The sequence below is a fragment of the Ascidiella aspersa genome, chromosome 7, assembly GCF_963924565.1.
Source record: "Ascidiella aspersa chromosome 7, kaAscAspe10.2, whole genome shotgun sequence".
In the NCBI taxonomy this organism is placed as follows: Eukaryota; Metazoa; Chordata; class Ascidiacea; order Phlebobranchia; family Ascidiidae; genus Ascidiella; species Ascidiella aspersa.
Genome location: NC_139453.1, coordinates 29,385,428 through 29,399,819, shown reverse-complemented (window position 1 = coordinate 29,399,819; position 14,392 = coordinate 29,385,428). Strand labels below are relative to the sequence as shown.

The 14,392-nt window shown below is 40.1% G+C and overlaps 1 protein-coding gene across 1 annotated transcript in view; it reads right to left on the bottom strand.

The window, feature by feature from the left end:
- LOC146138853 (uncharacterized) overlaps positions 1 to 14,392 on the bottom strand; it is a 42,795-nt gene that overhangs the window by 12,801 nt on the left and 15,602 nt on the right. The window contains exons 17-28 of the mRNA XM_083394708.1: positions 13,947 to 14,019; positions 12,650 to 12,767; positions 12,188 to 12,298; positions 11,537 to 11,646; positions 11,012 to 11,156; positions 8,401 to 10,208; positions 4,313 to 7,768; positions 2,932 to 3,117; positions 2,357 to 2,412; positions 1,848 to 1,950; positions 1,403 to 1,496; positions 49 to 1,330 (exon numbers count right to left, since the gene is read on the bottom strand). Of these exons, the coding sequence (XP_083250834.1) occupies positions 49 to 1,330; positions 1,403 to 1,496; positions 1,848 to 1,950; positions 2,357 to 2,412; positions 2,932 to 3,117; positions 4,313 to 7,768; positions 8,401 to 10,208; positions 11,012 to 11,156; positions 11,537 to 11,646; positions 12,188 to 12,298; positions 12,650 to 12,767; positions 13,947 to 14,019 (7,542 nt within the window). The remainder of the gene's footprint in view (positions 1 to 48; positions 1,331 to 1,402; positions 1,497 to 1,847; positions 1,951 to 2,356; positions 2,413 to 2,931; positions 3,118 to 4,312; positions 7,769 to 8,400; positions 10,209 to 11,011; positions 11,157 to 11,536; positions 11,647 to 12,187; positions 12,299 to 12,649; positions 12,768 to 13,946; positions 14,020 to 14,392) is intronic.

Below are 14,392 nucleotides of genomic sequence, written 5' to 3'. Positions count from 1 at the left end.
AAACGCATTTTCACACTTCGTTAATACAAAAAAGACTCGCTGACTCACCAGCCACATCGTAGGCCTTGCGTATTATCGCCGAACTTGGCGCGAATTCGCTAGACCCAGTTCGCTGTTGTGTACTACCAGAACTCAAAGACGAGGAAGCGGTAAAGTGCTGGAGATGAGTTGAGCTAGTTGGTAGGGAGAGCGAACGGCTTCGTTGCGGCGGAGTTATCTGGAATATTCCTCGGCAAGAAGTTGGTTTCAATCCGGCGTAATTCGCCAACTGGGAGCTTTGATGTTTCGACGTCTGGGTGTGGTTACTTGGTTGCTGGTTATTCAACGGATGGTCGAAAAATCCGTAAGGTATTTGCGTTAGCTGCCCTGTGGCGGCTTGTTTTAGCTTTTGCCCGGCGAGATAATAGCTCAGCGCGTTGCTTGACTGCGTGGTGGCTGGCACGGTGCTGTATGACGTTTGTGGAATGGTGAAATCACTGGACAGGCTGCTATTGTACAGCGCTGAGGTCTCGATTGAAGTAAAAGACAGGCGCCTTTGGTGGTAGGGCGTGTTTTGTTTCGAGCGAAATACCCCCTGGTTCTGTTGCGAGTTTGCCAAAGCGCTGACTGCTCGTACAGTGGGTGCAACGATCGCGAACGATTTCGTAGTGTTCAAAAAATCGATAGCTTTGCTGGAAGCAGCAACCTCTTGCCTAAACGGCGCTGTGGTTTTAACAGTGTGATTCTGAAGCAAATCGAGAGAAATTGTCGGTCTTCGCTGCCACGTGTTCTGAACCGAGGCTGGCTCTGATTGGACGGGGACCTGGCCAATCACAGGATGCCCGGGAGTAGAAAGGCTTTGAAGCGGAACGGTGATGGTGTTCGATGATGGGCTGTCGTGGACGTAAGTGTTGAACATTGCCGGCGTTGGCTCAATAATAAGACCACTGTTGCTGTTAGCAGGAGGAGCCTGGTCGGTTCCAATTGGCTGCTGTTGGCCGACCGAGCTCGATTTTTTTAGATTTTCGAGCATCTTGAGTGGAATAGAAGGAAAGAGAATAGCTTGGGTTTTTTCCTGAGCTAGTTGCGGTTGCTTGGGCGAGTTTTGCTTGGCGCTGCTTCGCGGCAGAGGGGAGCTTTTGAAGGCGACCCTGTTGAGGTTTTGTGCCGAGAAGCGGTTTTTGGTGGCGGCTTTCTTCACCTGTAATAGTTGGTTCTGGATGCTACTGGAAGGTTTTAGCAGAAGTTGGGAAAGTCTGGATACAGGCTGACTCGATTGACCAAAGCTGGACGAAAACTGGTACTTCTGCTGTTGTTGATGCTGTTGTTGATGCTGTTGTTGTTGTAGTTGCTGTTGTTGTAGTTGTAGTTGCTGTTGTTGTTGTTGTAGTTGCTGTAGCAGTTGTTTTTGTTGTATGTTGGCGTCCTTTGGAGGCTGGGTCTGATGTAGGGGCTTGAAACTGATTGGGGGAGTTCTGACACGGATGTTAGACGCTTTGCATGCCTTCTGTGGAGGACTGAAACAATTCGGGGTTTTTAATTGACTATGGTGAAAATTCGGAAAAAAACATAGGGCTCTTTAAAATACTTTTAGATGTGCAAACGAGTTCAAAGTCATTGAAATGCTTTTAAAGATGCAAAGTGGCAAGACATTTTTAATTATGAGATATATCATAAAAAATTGCTGTTTAAAAAAAACGTATGTCTTTTGGCAAAAAAGAAAAGGGCATACTCTTCTTAATGAAAATAGTGTTCTAAAAAAACGGTTGACAAGTATTATCATGGCGCAGTAAAAACTAAACTTTCAATGCGAAATGAAAAAATATTGGTAGGAGGCAAACTTTGAACTGAAAACATTTACTATTCACCTTTTGCGCGGTTGTATTTTGCTGTCACCAATGTTGTACTTTTGCTTATAGGAGGAGTCGATCAAATGTGGCATGAACTGCTGATTTTTCGTCGGTTGGGAATCTGAAAGTTAATGAACAATTAAAATTGACAAACTCGTCCGATTATGACCAATAACTGTTAAAAGTAACACAAAACGCAACTTGTAGCAAGCAAATTGGTTTATGTGCAAAACTTAAGACAAACCATTCAATTTCCTAGTGAAAAATTCATTTCAACTTAAGTCATTTATCCAAAAGATTTAAGTTAAGGTATTTGTCCAGAAGAGTTAAGTCAAGTCAAGTTGCTTTGTCCAAAAAACTTAAGTCAAGTCAAGGTGCTTTGCCTAAAATACTTAAGTCATTTCAAAATAGTGACTTAACTCAAATCATTTGTCCAGAAGACTTCACTCAAGTCAAGTAACTTTGCCGAAACGACTTAAGTCAAGTCAAGTCAAGTCAAGTACTTAAGTTATTACAACAGTGCTTACCGGCGGTGGAATTCGGCAGCGCGGTTGTACCTGAAGACTTGATTGCCAGCTGAGCTCTGTAATAAAGAAATCGGTTTAGATAATAAGGTCAAAAATAAAAACATTCGATGACAGAGTATACACAACTGTAAGGGTGTGTATTTATTGAACCCAAAACCATTGGCAGCAGGTTTTTTCCCTTGTTATGTATATGTATTTTTACTCTACTCTGGTGTCCGGGTTAAAAGCCTCCTCCTAACAAAAAAATTGTCATCAGTTTTTGACTTCTCCGCCCAAAATTTATTTATGACTTTAAAACCCAAATGATTAGGTTAAAGTTATGAGTGGGAGCAGCAAAAAATTTCGCAAAAAAATCAGAAAATTCCATTTTTTAAAAAGAGATAAAAATTCGTAGTACGGTTTTTAATTTCTGCGCCGGACGTTTTTGCTATAAAACGTTAGTAGAATTTCGCAAAGAATCCAAAAGGTGTCACGGCAAAAGGTTTTTTTCAGTCTTAAGACTACCACCTAATTGTCGTTAAATCAATAAAAAAAAGACTACTTTGAAAAACGTCTATATAATAATATCGTCGTACGGTTTTTGGCTTCTGCGTCGGACGTCGCTTATGTGTCTCAGCCACATGCTGTACAAGGTCTGGTGGTCTTTGTTGAGGTGGCTGGTCACTTCGGTACGCGACGCAAACCAGAGACGACAGAGTAGACAGGGAAATGAGTTGGTCATCTCGTGCTCTTTCATGTGCTCTTCAAGCTCCTCTAACGTTCTGTGTTTCAAACGTAGGAAAAGTTATTTTTTGCGCGCTTGTTTCAGTATTTTCCGATAGAGCTGCTTTCATGGTACGTTTAAGTTTCCGCTGAAAATTATTTTTATTTATAAATTGTGAATTACAGGTTTTCTGACGTTCTGTGTTTAAATTATAAGAAAATCAAAGTTATTTTTCTTGCGTGCTTGTTTCAGTATTTTCCGATAGAGCTGATTTAATAGTGCCTACCTATATAGTGTGAAATATTTTATTTATAAAAGTGTGGAATAAAAAATAAGGTGCTTAATTCACAATTTACGAAACTTTGATTCTTGAAACATATATTTTAGGTTTTTTAACAAAACAAAAAAATATTTTTAAAACCAAAGATTTTATGTTGTTAAATATTTTATTTTTGTTGTAATTTTTATTAATAATCAAATGAAACTCGGACTAAAGCTACTAAAAGCCACAAGTATTTAATATATTATCAAACAGTCACTTTAAGCGATGTGCTAACTTTATAATTTAATAATTTTTTCTTTCTTTAAAATATGCATTTCAGGTTTATTTGTAGCTAAGAAGCTTTTTGTTTTCTTATCACAAAAGTATTTTTAAGAACAAATATTTATATGCGTTTTTACAATTAAAGAAACCCAAAGTTATACAAAAATCGCAAAAAAATGCTGTGCTTGTGAAACCAGTTGTGAAATGTCATCTAAGAATGTAATTAAGAGAACTTAACAAAATTAAAACACCAAAGAATTTAATGAAAGCAAATAATTATAATTAATTTAAGAATAAAAAGTTAAAACAAACCTTAACAAAATTTAACCTAATCAAAAAAATAACGATAACAAGTTGATAAAGTTAATAAAAGAAATTTAACAAAATTGAAACGTAATCAACGAATTTAATAACGATAAGTTATGAAAGAAAATCAAAAAATATAATAGTAAGAAGTTATAAAAAAAAAATTGAAAAAATTAAAACGTAATCAAAAAAAATAATAAAAAAAATTTAAAATAATTAAAACGTATTTAAAGAATCTAATATTAAGAAGTTAATAGAGAAAAATTAACAAAATTAAAACGTAATCAAAAAAATTAAAAAAAAAAAATTAAACAAAAATTAAAACGTAATCAAAAAAATTAAAAAAAAAAAATTAAACAAAAATTAAAACGTAATTAAAGAATTTAACAAAGAAGAGCCTTACTTGTACGATCTGAAGCACATCGTCGCATGTTTCTTGCGGCAGGCGAACTGTTTCACGCAGAAGATGTGGCGGACATTGAGGTGCGAGATGTAGGCCGACATTCCCTTGACTTTAGTGTTGCACATGGAGCAGAGGTAGAGGTCTGACAGCTCGGAAGGCGAAGGCAAAACCAGCGTGGCTTTGTGGACAGCCTTTTTCGAAGCTATAGGGTTCACAGTGGCCGTTGGAATGCTCTGAACAAAGTGCTTTTGAGATGGAGTGTTGGACTTTGCTGTTTCGTCGCTCGAGGCTTGCTGCTGATTGTGGAACTGTATGGAGTAGCTTTTCTGCGCAAAAGGCACTGTCATTGTGATGGGACTTGATCGCTGGTTAATATCGCTTACTGTCTTTGCCGAAGATGCCAGGACAGGTGTGGTGGGGGATTTTAAAGACATTTCCGACGAATTTTGCTGGCTGGCCAACGGTTCCGTGCCTTCCTGGGGGTATTCGAGGTCCAGGCGGTTTAACATTGGTACAAGGGTGAGGTTCATCAGCTTGATCTTCTTCAGTTTTTCGTCGAGAGAATCTGCCCGCTTTTTAACCGTTCGACTCGCGACGTTGGGTAGGTCGCCCTTGTGTTCATTCTGCTTGGCGCTGGCCGTTGCTGGGGATTTGAAGAAGACCAGGCTGCCGCGTTTCACTCCCGACTTGCGCTTTTTGGCGTACACCTGCTTGCGCGGTCTCTTGCGCCCTTCTAGAAGCGTTTCAGCAGAGTTCGCGTTTTGCAAAGGCTGATTTTCCGCTGCTTGAGCCCTCGCAACGTTATCAGCACTTACAGGCGGCGAGGATGCGATAATAATCGGCGCATCTGCGCTGTTCGAGTCGGACTGCGCAAACGACGCGGCCTGAAGACTCTCCTGCTTCTCGGCCATCATTTTCAGCTGCAGCTTCCTGTGTTTTGCCAGCATTTCCGCCTCTCGCTTTTCCGCTTTCAGTCTCTTCTTCTCAGCCCTCAGCCGCTTTCGCTCCTCTTTCTGTTTCGCTTTTTCGTCGGGCGCTGGTTCTGAGAGCGTCTCATGCAAGGCTACTATATCCTCCATGCTCATTTTCTTCGACATCTCGCGCTTCATGTACTTTTTGTTGAAGCCGACCGACGGCCGGTTGCGGACTTTGAACATGGAAGGCAGGCTGCTGCGCGCTTGCTTGAACTTCTTGCCGTTCCTGGGAAGCCGCAGCTCCTTTTTGAAATCCTCGATGAAGTCTTTCAAGAAGAAATCGCCATGTTCGTCATCGTTTTCTTTCAAACCTAAAGGATCGGCTTTTTCCTGGTGATTTTCCTCGGTTTCTTTGGAAAACGTTTCTTCTACTTCATTTTCTGTTGAGTTTTCGATCAGAGTGTTGTCGGTGGATTTTTGTTCTTCGTTATTAACCTCCATGTGCGCCGCATTTTCAGGGCTGTTTTGTAGCGTTTGGCAAGTCGAAATTTGTTCGCCATTTTGCACAGAAAGCTGCTCGCCTACTTGATTTTCATCATTATCGGCAGAATCAAGTACAGAACCAGATAACTCTAATTCGCCAACTGCAGAAGTTGACGGTTTACTGCTAGGAGAGGTTGTGTTCAAAGCATTAGTGTCTGTATTGGTGTCGTGGCTTGAAGGCATTGTAGTTTCTTCATAATGCTCTGAATTCTGATTAGCTAAGTTCTGTAATAACGCATTTTCTGTGGTCAGTAGATTCAAGTCGGAGACTAAACCATTCTGGATAGCGTCTTCAGCTGGAGCTAACGGTTCCAAATCGCCTTGAATTGAAATTTCCGCCGCTCTTGGCTTGGCGTTGAAGGCCAGCGATTGTGCTTCATCAGAAAACACGGGGTACCTTGAGATAAAACCGGACAGGTGAGAGTGATCGACGCCGAACCTCGGGTTGGTGACCACATTGTACTGGCAGAATAACAACCGCTGCATTATTGGCATTGTGGACAGATCGGCCATACTGAGCTCGGAGTAGGTTTGCTTGGCGTCGATTGTCCACATTGGGTGGCTTTGTGCGAATGCCATACAAGCCATGTGCGAATTTTGGATGGACCAGTTTGGGTCGGTGGGCAATCCGGTTTGCAAGAAAGACGAAACGCTGACTGGATTTAGGTGAGAATTGCTTTCAAACGTTTGGACGAAAGGTTGGATCTGATTCTGAAGTTTTTGTGATGGAGATTCGAAATTTCCGTTTGAATTGCTTTCAATTGAATCCACAAACGGTGTATTTTGACGCTCAATGTTTTCAGATAAAGATGGCATATCTGCGTTTGAACAGGTTGCAATTGAATCCACAAAAGTTGGTACTTGATTCTGAAGGTTTTCAGATAAAGATGGTGTATTTGCGTCGAAATAGCTTTCAAGCGATTGGCCAAACGGGTTGATTTGATTCTGAAGGTTTTCAGATGGAGATTCTATATTTCCGTTTGAAATGCTTTCAATTGAATCCACAAAGGGTGTTATTTGATTCTGATGGTTTTCAGGTGGAGATAATTGTGTTTCCTGCGGGCTTTCGTTTCTTGAAGAAGCAGCCTCTTCTGGGCCAGGCAGCCGTCCCAGGTTTAGCAAACTTTCAGCGATGGCCACCTCTTCGTCTTCAGCACAAGAAGGCGAAAGTTCACTGGGCGAAATTTCATGGCGACTTTCGGGCAACAAAGTGTCCTGTTGCTCCACCACAATTTCACCGATTTCGACGTTATTCAGAGGTAAGCTTAAGTCCAGAGTACCTGCCGTTTGGATTGGGCTGCCTTGCTGTTGAGTTTCATCAGCAATAAAAGGCGTTTTAGTTGGATTTTCTAAACCGCCGGGCGAATCTATGTAAGTTTCCACGTCGATCAAATCCGAATTAGACGATTTGTCGCTTTCGATTGTGACTCTTTCTCTGCAGTCTTGATCAGTGATTGGAAAACTTTGCTGGACGCTATGTAACACAGCCTTATCAGTTTGTACAAAGCTGGGTTTTTCAGACTCGGATTTCGCGTCGATTTCAATTTGGTGTTGTTCAACCTGGACGTTTGCGGCTGAGCTGGTATTTGAAGCTTTTACAGGGGTAGCGTTAAATTCTTCAGTTTGAGGTAATTCATCGGAGCATTGGTTAGTTCCGCTAAAGTTCGTTGTGCTAACTGTTTCATTGTCTTCTCCAATATTTTCAGAGTGCTGTTCATGATTTATAATCGCATCTGCAGTGGGTTGCGTTTTTCCCGTATCCGGCTCTGTTTCAATTTGACGCTGATCACCAATAACATCCTTTGCCTGTTGTAATTTAGGCGCAGTTAGCTCTTCAGAGCCTTGGTCGGCCGTTTCAATTGCGCGAAGGCCTCCGGCTTGTGCGTTTTGCTGCTGGGCGTAGGATGACAAGGCTTGCTGAGCCAACTCCATCGCCACAAAGGCTTCGGTCTTGTATCCTTGAACACTTACGCCCGATGCTGGATTCGTTTGTAAGTCGCTGCACAAAGAAAAGGTAAATTAGGTTTTTGGTTGATATTTTGGGCAGGAAATGTTGGCGGGTCTGACGATAAGAAAATGTGATTTATTTGTTGTTGATGGTTTGGTCAAAGAGTTATGATTATTAAAGTATTAAAAAACTGAAAAGAAGTGTTTTTATAGGCCTTATATTTCCCCCAATTAGTAACAAAAAAGTAACCAAAAAAGCGTTAAAGATCTTAAAGATGTTTTTTTCTTGAAGATGTTAATGGTTTTGTGAAAGAAATAGGATTCTTAAAGTTACAGTAAAAAACTGAAATGAAATCCTTCTACTTCCCCCAATTAGTAACAGAAAGGTACCCAGCAAATTAAAATGCGTTTTAGCTTTAAATACCTTTAATCTTAGTCTACTTAGTAAGACAATTCAAAAATCTACCTTTTGAAAAACAAAAAACACTAAAAATGAAAACTATTTAGCATAACAGATGCTTCTATGTATAAACTTTTGCTACCAGCCATAGTACTGTTAATCAGAGAACAGTTTCAGGCGACTTGCACAGGTTGCCGAAACGTTGGTTAAGAATAACATTTACCAGAGAAGCTGTATTTTAATTAATAGATATTTCTATTCTTTTACATTTTCACTTTTCTCACCAGCAGTTGTAGTAGAGTACACTGGTTGGAACCATTCCGCAGCATCGAAAGAAGAAAACCTGTTCCGCAATTTCGACGTCACATAGCAGTTTGTGCAAGACTTCACCGCACACCAAATTTTCCACATCATCAAGGCCACTGTATGAAGCCACACCATCGAAACTATCGCTTAAACAAGCGTCTCCTATTGCTTGTTCGTGCACCAAAGTCTTTGACAACTCACTGTTAGAGAGTTCTGGCTCAGGCTGGCTAAATGTATGATGTGAATTAGATTCGAGGCCGCCGTTATTGTGAATTGGGCTATCAGGTGCTGATTCCACACAAATGGTGTCTTCATCCCTTATATTTGAACTGCACGTCTTGCTACCGTTGAAAACGTCGTTGTCGGTGTCATTTCCGTTCAACATTTCCTGCTCCGAAGCGGACAAGTTGTCTTCAGTTGGATCGTGTGTTGAAATTGACTCCAGGCTTGTGTTGTCAGCACAGTCGGAGGCGGATAGGTCCTTTATATGGGCGGTGATGTCGTGTACGGCGTCGTATATCCTGGTGAAGGAGTGGTCTGTGTTTTCCGTGGCCAGAAAAACCTCTTGCTGGAGCGACGGCGTTTCGAGATCGCTGCACTCGACCGTCAGGGTTTCTTCGTTTAAGCCTGTGCTTTCGGGATTTAAATGAGGTACTTCGGTCGTTGGTTCTTGCGCGTTTGTAAATTCCATGGAGTTGATTGCGACGATGTTTGATTCAACATCGAGCGACGCATTTTTAAGCAGCTCATCATTTTCGTAGGGAAAGTAACCACTTGTCGAAGTTTTCACCGACACACTGTCTTCAGAATCGGATACAAAATTGCAAATACTGTTGCTTTCAACAGTTGTCGAAGTTGTTTGATTTTTAGGGCTACCAGTAACTTCTACACCCTTATCGGATGTTTTTGAGTGGTTAAAACCATTCTGAGGTCCTAGGATTGGCGATGACGTGCTTAAAGGCGACGTTGGGCATTCTGGCGAAAAAGCACTGTAGTTATCGTCTTCAAACTCGGGTTCTGCTTGGTTGGCGCAGTTTGTCCATCTCACAACGTACGGTCGGCATACTGATTGGTTTGCGCTTGAAGTGGAAGAAATCCGCCTTTTGCGCTGCTCGGATCTCGAGTTAGAGTCCTTTAAATCAAAGGCACTTTCCTCTACAGGAGATAAGCTGAGTGATGGCGTTTGTTCGCTTGAAAGAAGGATTTCACCTGAATCATGTTGTATTTCTGCAGGGTTAAGTACGGCTTCGGGCGAATGCGTCTCAGAAACGTCGACATTTTGTTCCACAGACTTGGACCTTCTTCGGCCAGACGTTTTGCTCGGTTTTGTCAAGTTTTTGTCCGCTGTATCAAGGAAGGGTAGGTCCGCATTACAGGGAACTTTCGCCGTCACTTTCGGCCAAAAACTAACAGCTTGCTTGGCGTCGTTTTCTTCAAACCGAGGCAGCAGCAAGTATTCGGAAACGGTGCATAGCAGATCGTCCAGGACTTCACCAGGGCCGTTTTCGACCTTCCTGTGCTCTTTGGGCGCCGGAATGGCCACAGAAGCCTGCCGCGGTGTGGTTCCACAGGCCCCGGACCCCCCCACCGCTTCAGGGGTCCTCACTGCCTGAGCTGCTTGCGTAGCCGGCAGACTCCTGTGGCCCAGCGATAAAAAAGAGTCGTTTTTCGGAGGTCGCTCTTCAAGTGTGTTTGTGTTGTCTTCCAAGGGTGGCAGCGACTTGGGAATTGAGACCGAGGCGAATTGTTTGAAGCAGAACTGCTTTCTCAGCTTGTCTAGTTTCACCTGGCAAGGAAAAATTGTAGCATGTTATACATTTGAAACTTGGATTTTTTATATGTAAAAGGCTATTGGTCGTTGCTGAAGTTGACATTCAAATAGATTCAAAGACCTTTCTATATACCCGATGCCAAGTGGTAGTATCGGTATATCGGTATTAGTTCGATAATATCGGATCGGAGTCATTACTCCATTTTAAGTGGCAGTATCGGTGCTAGCCCAACACTGGGATTGTATCGTTGCCAACATGATATCAAATTAATTTATTTGTATTAGCCATGATTCGCCATACAATGCACAAACTCCAACAATTTGTTGGTTTAGGCATTGTAATGACGTCATTGGCATCGGACCGCGATAGTTTTATGTCCAACATTTTCGCTATCGGATTAAAATGTCAAGAAATCCTTAGGAATTTTTGCCTCTCAACCTGGCAAAAATGATCTTTGAAATTATTAATTTAAACTAATTTGCTTGTTTTAGCTTCGTAATAACGCATTAAAAAAAAGAATAAAAATACCAAGTATCGGACAACACTATATATTAGCATAGAATTCTTTGGCGCAGACACAACACGAATTGTCTTACTGTTGGCGTGTGTGATGCGAAAATCAAGCATCAGACATACCTGTATATCCTGGGCCAGCGGCTTACTTTTGAAGAAACATGCCTACGTGCTTTTTTTAGTAATTTTCGATTATTTTATTGAAAAAATTCTACATGCAAGGCATTTTCACTTATACTCCTATACTCTTGCCAGCGTCAAATCTAAACTATTTATAGCTATCTTTGCAAAAATCCACACTTACCTTAATGTTGGAGTGTGCTGAATGCTCGTGTAGCAGGAGCTGCTTAGCGGCGCGGAACACGCTGCTGTAGTTTGGGCAGAACAAGCAGAGGTGGCATCTGGAGTGGTCGTGGTGCGGCTTGTGATCGGCAAGGTCTTCCTTTGTGCTAGAAATTAAAAGTTGGTAGTTAATCTAAGTTTTTTTTAGCGATAATTAAAAACGAAAATATTGGGGGGACAGCATAACGTTAAAAATATGGCCCAGTTGCCGTAAACCAGTTAAACAATTTTAAACACATTAAAAAATTTTAATAGTTTAACGTGGTTCAATTATTCTTATGACAGTGACTTGACTTGGAGCTGACTTGCTGAAAAAAATACTTGACTGGCGATTAAATGATTTTATAAATTATTTAATTTGGAGACAAGTCATTTCAAAATCAATTGTTTACAACAATGCGAAAATAGCAGAAAACCGTTTTATAGAAATAACCTCATATGCATGAAGTATTATAAACCTGAAATACGTGAAGTAATGTAGGCCTACCTGAAGGCGTACAGACATCCTTGGAAGGTGCATCTAAACTTGTAGGAATCGATCAAACGCAAGTGGTGTTGGATATGAGTGGTGAGGTTACGTCTGCAGTGGAACATTTCCTGCACAAAAAACACAAAAAAACCTTTCAATTTAGTTCTTTACACAGCAAATAAAAATTGAAGTCAAAGTGACCAATTTCCATGCGTATTAAAAAATAATAAGGTTGGTCGTAATAATAATATCAAAGCACGAAAAAATGAAATAAAGAGTTATTCGCAAGTTTAAATTATTACTACGTCTTACAACAACCTCCAACCATTATGCTCCAAAGAATAAAGTTTACAAATTAGAAGTTTGATGGTACTGAAATTACAAACAATTTGTTTCAGTAAATATAGTTATATTGGTAATTAAAAACCACAGTTTTGTACTAGCATCTAATTAGTTGTGGAAGGTACATTTAAATTTGTAATTGTCCAGTTTTATGTAATTTTTTTTATAAAATGTTTTTTTTGAAACAAAAAAGTATTTCTTCATGCTTAAAGATTTTTTTTTTTTGAGGGGTGTATTTACCGTAAATTATAAATGCTGTATTTATTTAATTAGAAAAAAATACCAGCTGTACTTCAAAAGAATACAAAAATAATTATTAAATATTACCTTGCAATGCCAGCAAGGCAAGTTTGCATCAAAATCTGCCTTAAAGCTGTCCACCGAATCAGTTGAAACACAAGGACTTATCACATTAGTGGGCTCGCTTTGGCATTCGCTCTGCAAAAAAAAAGTTAAAATGTATATAGTATAGTGTAAAAGGCAAAAACATGATAATTTAAAACATTTGAACTAGTGTGCAAGTATATCTGACATAATTTAACAATCTGATCCAATAATTAATATAAATGTAATTTTGCCAAATTTGTGCCATTGTTGCTTTTAGGTGTCTTTTTTTAACTTTGTGGTTAATACGATAAATTTTAACTTCTGGGAATAATAAATACAACGCAGCCAATTCAAATTATCCTGAAATTAAACAAACTTTTTGACTTGGCATCAGGTATCGGCCCGGTCCTATATTATTATACACCCCTACATACAATCCAGATAAAAGGTATGAGTATTTACCTCCTGTGGCACCTCAATGCGACTTGGTTTTGGTGCAGCTGACAGGGACATTGCGATCCTCTTATTTGCTCGCTTGTTGTAAAGCATCATGAGTTCTTGAATGATGATGTCACCTTTCCTGATATTTAGCAAAGTTATTATTAAAACCAGGGATTTGAACCAGAGGGGGGTATCCAGAAAATCAAATAGGGGGTCCCGAATTTTCCACTCAAGGAATCACGCTATTTTCCGTCTGACGTTAATGAATAATGACGTCATAGACTAGTGATATAATGACGTCATAAAATAGAGATTGAATGAGACGTCATTTAATCCCGATTTTTTCTAAAAATAAAAGCTGCGATTGAGGGAAATCAAGTTGCGTCAATTACACACTAAACACGTGGTTTCAGAATATGCTTATAGAGAATAGTTTTGCGTTAACTATCATGACTTTAAAACGCGCACGACAGTCACAGTTTTACCAACTTTTAAGAAACTGCTTCACTTAAGAAATTGCCCAACTGCGGCTAACTCGACGTTCATTAGCGAGAAAAAAAGAAAGAAGGTTTGAATTTGCGTTCTCAATTGTCATATTCACACTTGCTAATCAGCCAACCTGAACGAATAACGAACGAGAAAAACATCCTGCGTTTACGGTCGATCACTCAAGAAACAAAAAAGGGCATTTTGCGTTTGATTTTGGTTTGGCATTAGTTAAGACGCTGACATAAGTACATTAAAAAAATCGCCGCTTCGAACAGTTTGTTAAACCCTGACAAAAACGAACAAAAAAACGATAATATCACTTACGAAAAGGGGGGGGGGGTACGAACCTTAAAAAAATTGGAGCCTTTAAAAAGTTTCGATTCAGCTCCGGTTCGGTCCGGATACAATTAAAGTTGTGTTAAATGTAAAAATGTTAGTAAATTAATGTAAAGAATATGTATTGAGTTGTAACTGGTAAAAAAGTATGTCTCTCTTAGCATAATAAAGAGCAAGCAGCTCGTTATTAAAATATCTGAAAAAATAAAGCAAAAAAAATCTCAAAAACACGCATAAAACATTTTGAGCGTTAATTGCATTCCAAGCCACCGATGGAGGGTAATTTGTTACGTCAAAGAACGCCCTTTTAGGCTTGTCCAGACAACAATTGGTCATTTTAATGTTTCACTTGTATACGACAGCTACTGTAATGACGCAACACATATTCGACCGATCGACCAGGTGAAATATGGCGATCGACCGGTCGCTGCTATATAATACAGGATTTATTAAGGTTTAATTTTTACCAGCAAGCAAATTATTTTAAACCAACCTCTTTGAAGGGTGCCAGGCGTCCGCTTGAATTTGATAAGCGGCTTGTTTGAAGGCATTTCTCTTGGCTCTTCCTGAGTAAACAAATTAAACCTTTAAACATGGAAAATAAGCAAGCGAAAATGCCACATTACACACTGGCTTCTAGTTCGTCAAACTGTTCTAGAATGTGAATCAATGTCTGCTCATTTTAGAAAATATTAAAGAGCTATAATGCCTATGGGGAAAAATGCAAACATAAAAACAATTTAGAGACCAATATAAATTTCGCCCCGAGAGACAAAAACCCTGAACTTCAACCGTCGCGTGGCGTATCGCAGATAATAATATTATAACTACCGTGGGTTTGATCGTCGCGTGTGAAGTCAAAACTGCACTATGAACGCCACTCAAGTTTAAGCGTAGGGTGAATTGAAAACTCCACTAAACGCGACCGTTAAAATCATC